Source organism: Sus scrofa, chromosome 15, assembly GCF_054392235.1.
Source record: "Sus scrofa isolate SSC_HxYL_T2T_F1_AM1 chromosome 15, Sscrofa_HxYL_maternal_Yorkshire_Landrace_v2.0, whole genome shotgun sequence".
NCBI classification, from domain to species: domain Eukaryota; kingdom Metazoa; phylum Chordata; class Mammalia; order Artiodactyla; family Suidae; genus Sus; species Sus scrofa.
This window is the reverse complement of record NC_139397.1, coordinates 95,428,201-95,435,177: the sequence shown is the minus strand read 5'-3', so window position 1 is coordinate 95,435,177 and position 6,977 is coordinate 95,428,201. Positions and strand designations below refer to the sequence as shown.

General features: G+C 42.7%; 1 protein-coding gene across 1 annotated transcript; it reads left to right on the top strand.

Moving 5' to 3' along the window:
• Positions 1-1,599: 1,599 nt before the first annotated feature.
• Positions 1,600-4,860, top strand: ATP5MC3 (ATP synthase membrane subunit c locus 3). The gene is made up of 5 exons (NM_001244862.1): positions 1,600-1,651; positions 1,849-1,960; positions 3,146-3,223; positions 3,733-3,926; positions 4,600-4,860. Exons 2-5 carry the CDS (start codon positions 1,922-1,924, stop codon positions 4,712-4,714), a joined length of 426 nt encoding a protein of 141 aa, NP_001231791.1. The 5' UTR covers positions 1,600-1,651; positions 1,849-1,921; the 3' UTR covers positions 4,715-4,860.
• The last annotated feature ends 2,117 nt before the right edge of the window (positions 4,861-6,977 follow it).

The window sequence follows — 6,977 nt, the reverse complement described above, 5'->3', positions numbered from 1 at the left end:
GTCTTTTTGCCTTTTCTAGGGCTGCTCCAGCAGCATATGGAGTTTCCCAGGCTAGGGGTCGAATCAGAGCTGTAGCCACCGGCCTACGCCAGAGCCACAGCAACGTGAGATCCAAGCTGCATCTGCAACCTACACCACAGCTCATGGCAAGGCCGGATCCCTAACCCACTAAGCAAGGCCAGGGACCGAACCCCCAACCTCATGGTTCCTAGTCAGATTCGTTAACCACTACACCACCGCGGGAACTCCCATTTTTCAAGTTTTAGTTCTGAGGGCTTCTTCTGAGGATTGCTGCTAGATGATACTGCATCCTTATGCCAACTAGGAAAAAAGTGATCTTCTGGGTCCATGTTGTCCCATGCCAGGGTTCTAGGCCAAGTGGGTAGGATTTCAGTACCCAGGTATTCCTACAACTGGGTATACTAGATATTTAATCTTTTACGTTGCATCACTTCTGATAGACACTTGTTATAACTACTAAGTCAAATTTACAGAATTCAAGGACCTACCAAGAAGTCCAGTAATAGCCATTTTCCTGAGATATTTCTGTATTCAATAGAAAATGACTTATCCAAGGTTACCAAAAAACAAGTGTTAAAATTAGGTCAGTTTTGAAAATACTCAGACTTTCTTTAGTTCCTGGCCCTACCAAAAAAAAAAAAAAAAAAAAAAAAAAAAAAAAAAAAAAAAAAACCACCAAAAAAAACAAAAAACAAAAACAAACAAACCAAAAAAAAAAAGAAATTTACAAACCCTTAGTTCTTCTAATCTTAGGACTGGAAGAAAAACTGACCTCCCTCACTTCACCAAGAAGCAACTCTGTGCCCAAAGTCACAAAACTCATTCCTTTGCCCAGGTCAGATCCACTTTTACCCAAAAGATTAGCTAGACTTCTAGAACTCTTTTCCAGATTCCTTTAAAGAAATGCATTCACTTTGCTAGGGACTCTAGTTTCTTCTGTCAAACAATGAATGAACCCTTTCACCACAGGGTCCTATTTCACATAGGGAGGGAATGACCAGGAAGGGGGTTTCTCTATGAATGAGACCTAGCAACCTCTCTTTAAGAATGTATCAAATGAGTTCCCATTGTGGTGCAGCAGAAACGAACCCGCCTAGTAACTGCGAGGTTCAGGGTTCAATGCCTGGCCTCACTCAGTGGGATAAGGATCCGGCTTTGCCATGAGCTGTGGTGTAGGTCAGCAGACCCGCTCGGATCCTGCATTGCTGTGGCCCGCAGCTACAGTTCCAATTCAACCCCTAGCCTGGAAGCCTCCATATGCCTCAGGTGAGGCCCTAAAAAGCGAAAATATATATATGTGTGTGTCAAATGAAAGATAAAGTCCCACTGTCCTGCGACTAGTTTAGATCAAAAGCCGTTCGGTTTCCTCTGCCTGGGCTGTCTTTAATTTCTTTTTCTCTCCTTCACCACCTTCTGCCCGCCAAGCCATCTCAGAGTGGCTGTCGCTGTCCTTCCCAACTGGTTACCAATAAAGTTGTTACAAAGTGACCTTGAACGTCTTCCGGGCTCGCGGGATTCCCCGCCTTCTCCATCCGGGTGCCGGGGCGCGAATAAGAGCCGGACTGCGTCTGCGCGCCCAGCCCCACTTCTTCGACCTCTGCCGCAGCGGCCGCCGCCACCTCGCCGGAAGGTAAGCGGAGGGCGCGGGAGCCTGGCCTGGCTGGGGTGGAGCCGCGCCCAGGAGGGACCCATTCATTCTGCTGGATTCTGCTGGCGCCTCGCTGGGCGCGCGGCCCAAGCTGACCGCGTGCACGGGAACCCGCGGGACCTGGGTAGAAGGACAGGCCCTTGGAGAGCACTTGACCTTAAGCCTCTTTGCCCCCGCAGAGAGGAAGCGGGAGAGGAGCTTACATCGCCTGCCGCCCAAGTCTTCCAGCCGCGCCGCCCAGAAGAGTGCAAGATGTTCGCCTGCACCAAGCTCGCCTGCACCCCCGCTCTGGTGCGTAGCCCATGCCGGGCTGGGGACCGAGGGTCGAATGTCTTGGCCTGGGCGTCCACGTTGTCGAACGGGTCACCTCCGGGCAGGACACACCGCGCTCTCGGGATATCTCTCCCTCGCCCCTCAACCTCTGTGTCCTTTTTTTCTTTTCCTTCTTTTTCTGGGGCTTCTCACTCTCCTCCTCCCCTCCTACGGTATTGAAGAGCCACCGAGGCCTAGCTGTCAGGCCCCACTCGGCGTAGGTCAAACCCTCCTTCCCCCCTCGTCGTGGAGCGGCTCCCTCCCGCACCCCCTCCATCACCCTGTTGGGTCGGGGCCCGGTGGAGGTTGGGGTGCAGAGGGGGAAGGAGGGAGGCTGCCGGGGCCTAGTTCACCGCCGGCGCGCTCTCCATTGCAGATCTGTAGGTCAAATTCGCTGCTGCAGAGGGAGGGACTTTGCCTCTCCCCGTGTGGGCGGAGGCAGGTGGTGCAAGAGCCTGGAGTCTTTCTTCCTGCCTTTGGGATGTTATTTCCATAGTCGTTTTGCACGCCTTTGGTGGAGTGAAGATCTGAGGGATTTGCCTTAGAGAATCAGGTCTCGGTTCTGAAGGGATTTTCTGTGACCTTAGTTCAGTGGACACTCAAGGACGGAGAAGGTGGACTGGAATGTGTCCTTATGGTCAGAGTGTTTCGACGATTGTGTTTTTCCTAATATGGAATAGCTTAAACTGCTTTTTAATTTTGAGATTAATGGACATATAAGAATATCTTAGAAATAGTGGGAGCTCATATTAACTAATGGGCTGTTTTAAATGTCAAGCATTTATAGCACTGATGCCCGAACCTGTTGATCCACTTAAAATTACCGAAGAATGTGGGGCGTTTATTGCTGGGGTTTTTATCTGAATTGTGGTACTACAAGAATTGAAATTTTAAAAGCAATACTTATTCTTTTTAACTAGTTGTTCTTAGAGGTTTTGTTCAGAGTATTACAAATACATTATGAAGCAAGCTTTAAAATGCATTAGCAACTTTATCAAGATTCTTTCATAACCAGTGTAGCCAAATAAGAATCAATAGAGAAAAGTCATGATCTTTTTGATTCATTTTTGCTGCTTTCTTTTTCAGAGTTCATAGTGCAAGAAGGGGCCTTGAAGTCTTATCTGTATTCTTATTTAATACACAGAATCTTTTTTTCATTAACAGATCCGAGCTGGATCCAGAGTTGCATACAGACCAATTTCTGCATCAGTGTTATCTCGACCAGAGGCCAGGCCTGGAGAGGTAAAAGTAGTAATAATAGAAATTAAGTAACACTATCAAGTAAGCCTTAGGATTTTGATTAAAGGGGAAAACCTTCATTAATGAATGGTTTGAGCCAGTCCTTTCTACTCTTGAATGGAAAATATTTGCAGAGAATGAGCCAGTGAAAGAAACTTCTATATCCAAAACTTAACCACCCAACTCAGCTAAGAAATATAGTCAGTATGTATATATTTAAGTATATTGTTTTGCATTGCCTGTATTTAAGATTATGGTGGTAAGTTACTGAGAAGCTTACTCTCTTAAAAAGCATATGCACTGTTTCTTAATTTTTAAAAATCTTAACTCAGTGTAGGTATTGTTATTCCTATTTAAGATTGGACTTGTTCTAAGCCGTTGATTTTTCTGTTGTGTGACACCATCTCCTATGCAAACTCAGCTACAAAAGAGAAGTAGTTGTCATTTTGACAGTACCTAATAGCTAACTGTGATTACTGATTTGACCTTTGCCTTTATTTCCTGTTCTTTAGGGCTCGACGGTATTTAATGGGGCCCAGAATGGTGTGTCTCAGCCAATCCAAAGGGAGTTTCAGACCAGTGCAGTCAGCAGAGACATTGATACTGCAGCCAAATTTATTGGTGCAGGTGCTGCAACAGTAGGAGTGGCTGGTTCTGGTGCTGGTATTGGAACAGTCTTTGGCAGCCTCATCATTGGATATGCCAGGTAATTTCAAGTGCCAAATACACTAGTTTAAAAACACACTTGAAGTAGTGGGAAACTTAGAAAACTAGTGAAATAATAATGGCTACTTTGTATTAAGTGCCCATGTCTTACATTTATATTTTGAGGACTTTGCATGTATTATCTCACCGCTCCCAACATCCCTTGGAGAAACACTTCAGTTTACCTCTGAAGGACTACAGCCACAGAGCTTATACTATACTGTTTTCTCTAAGTCCAAGCTAGTGTCAGAATAAAAAAATTTTAACTTACTTTGACTTCAGAGTCTGCACTCTTAATTCTTCAGTTGCAGTGGAAATATAATTACATATTAAGAATATTTATGCATATCAATTTCCATTTTATTATTTAAGGCTTTTTCAAAACTATCAAATCTTAAAAAGTATAGAACATACTTTTCATGGGGATAAGAAGAATCCCTCAAAATGGATGAAGACTAACCATTTATACTGACATAGACAGTGCCCCCCCTTTCCGATAGGATTAGGAATGAGGAAAAAGAAATGTCAAGGGCAGAACCAAAAGAGATCTACTGTTCCAGTACTTTCCAGTTTACAAAGGTCCCCGTGCTAGTAATCTGATTCTTTAACATTTAGCAGTCATGTTAAAATTCAAATAATATTTCAAAGTAACTGATACATGTTGTCTCTTTTAGAAACCCTTCGCTGAAGCAGCAGCTGTTCTCATATGCCATCCTGGGATTTGCCTTGTCTGAAGCTATGGGTCTCTTTTGCTTGATGGTTGCTTTCTTGATTTTGTTTGCCATGTAACAGAAATTACTGCTTGAAATGTTGGCATTCATATTAATTATGGACGTAATTCTGTGTATCTTACTGTGACTCCGAAAACTGTAGTACTGGTGTCATGGAAGTGTACGTTATTTCCAAAGTCATTTCATTAAAGATGAAAACTTTAATTTTTGCTGTGATTTGTACTTATCTAAATTTAAATTTAGGTCATCACAAAGAAGAACATGTACTTAGACAAAGGCTGTACGAATCAGAGGAAACTACAGTAGTTGCCCCAATGATGGAAAATATTCTAATGTAATTTTTATCAGAAATCTTTAATATGGAGTTCTGCACATTGTAAATTATAGAGCTTTGGTTTTTTCAGTAAAAGGAAAATGTTTTGAGTGTTTTCAGCTTCTCTGCAATGTTAATTGATTGCTTAAGATGGTTTTGTGTTTTTAAGGGCTAACAGGATCAGTACTTGGAAGCAAAATCACCTTCCAGTATTAACTTGGCTGGTTTTAACAGCTGGATCTAAAAATAAATCTTGTCAGTTTTTTAGGCATTGAAGCCTTACTAAACAGATGTTGGGATTAGGAGGTAATTTTTGCTTTTCAGTAAGTCTCAAATTAAGCAGTTGTGTGTCTATAGTGAATCTTTTTTTTGTTTGTTTTTGTTTTTGTCTTTTTAGGGCAGCATATGGAGGTTCCCAGGCTAGAAGTCAAATCAGAGCTGTAACCGTTGGCCTACATCACAGCCATAGCAACTCGGGATCCAAGCCGCATCTGCAACCTACACCACAGCTCATGGCAACACCAGATCCTTGACCCACTGAGCGAGGCCAAGGATTGAACCCAAGTCCTCATGGACACTAGTCAGGTTTGTTAACCACTGAGCCACAATGGGAACTCTGTCTATCGTGAATCTTATCTGTTTTCTAAGAGGAAACCAAGTGGCAGCTCATTTCTTGGTTAAATAAGGCTTTCATTAAAAATAAAATATCAGGAGTTCCTATTGTGGCTCAGTGGAAAGGAACCTGACTAGTATCCATGAGGATGGGGGTTTGATCCCCAGCCTCACTCCGTGGGTTAAGGAGTGGGTTAAGGTGTTGCTGCTAGATGCTGTGGAGGTTGCAGACGGCTCGGCATTGCTGTGGCTGTAGTGTAGGTCAGCAGCTGCAGCTCCAATTTGACCCCCAGCTTGGGAACTTGCATAGGCCACAGGTGCCACCCTAAAACAAACAAAAAACTCCAGTATCAAAAAGTAAACTGAATTGTCTACAATTTGAAGCCAAAAATTGCTAAAGCATTGCTTATCTTTGATACTAACAGATGTCTATAATAGGAATCTTGGGAATGACAATTGGTTTCAGGAGCATTTTGTTTATAATACAAAATACTTGTTGCGTCTTGGTCAAAATTTGGAGTTTTCCCCCCAGCAAATATATTGTGCCATTGTATCATTTGTCATCTCAGTTTCAAGGTTTCTATAAAAGGTTAGGATGATGATTAGGAAAGTACATTTTAATCCCCTCTGCCTAATTTGATTTCAGTTGAGAAGGAGCCATCAGCTACCGGGGTTTGTCAAAGTACAGTGGGAAGACCATCTCCAGCAGAATCACCTAGGATGTCTAAAATACAAATTCCTAGGCTCCAGACCTACTGAATTAGAACCTTTGGCCTTGAGACGCAGCCATCTGCATTTTTAAAAAGGCTTCCCAGGTAATTTTTGTGTACCCTATTTGAGAATCACTAACTCCTATCTATATCCTTCCCACTGTCTATAAAGTATCAAAAAAGCTAGAGCTAGAGCTATTAGCATATTGTTTGGCTAATCATCTACTCTATATTACATTAGTTCCTAGAGCCTTCACTATTTTCTTAAATAGAACAACTCCGTATTTGAATTCAGCAATGTAAATAAAAAGTACTTTTTTATATGATCCAGCAATTCCATACCTTGGTATATACCCAAAGGAATTACAAGCATTCAAGCAAAAACTTAGGTACAAGTGTTCATAGTAGCACTATTCACAATAACCAAAAGGTGGAAATAACCAAATTAAAGATTGGATTAAAAAACAGTGGTGTTTGATTAAGCTGACAAAATGTGGAATATGCATGTGATGGAATATTCGGCCATAGAAAGAATGAAGTATTGATAATGTGATACAACATGAGTGAAACTTAAAAACATGCTAAGTGAGGAGTTCCCATCGTGGCCCAGTGGTTAACGAATCCGACTAGGAACCATGAGGTTGAGGGTTCGATCCCTGCCCTTGCTCAGTGGGTCAAGGTTCCGG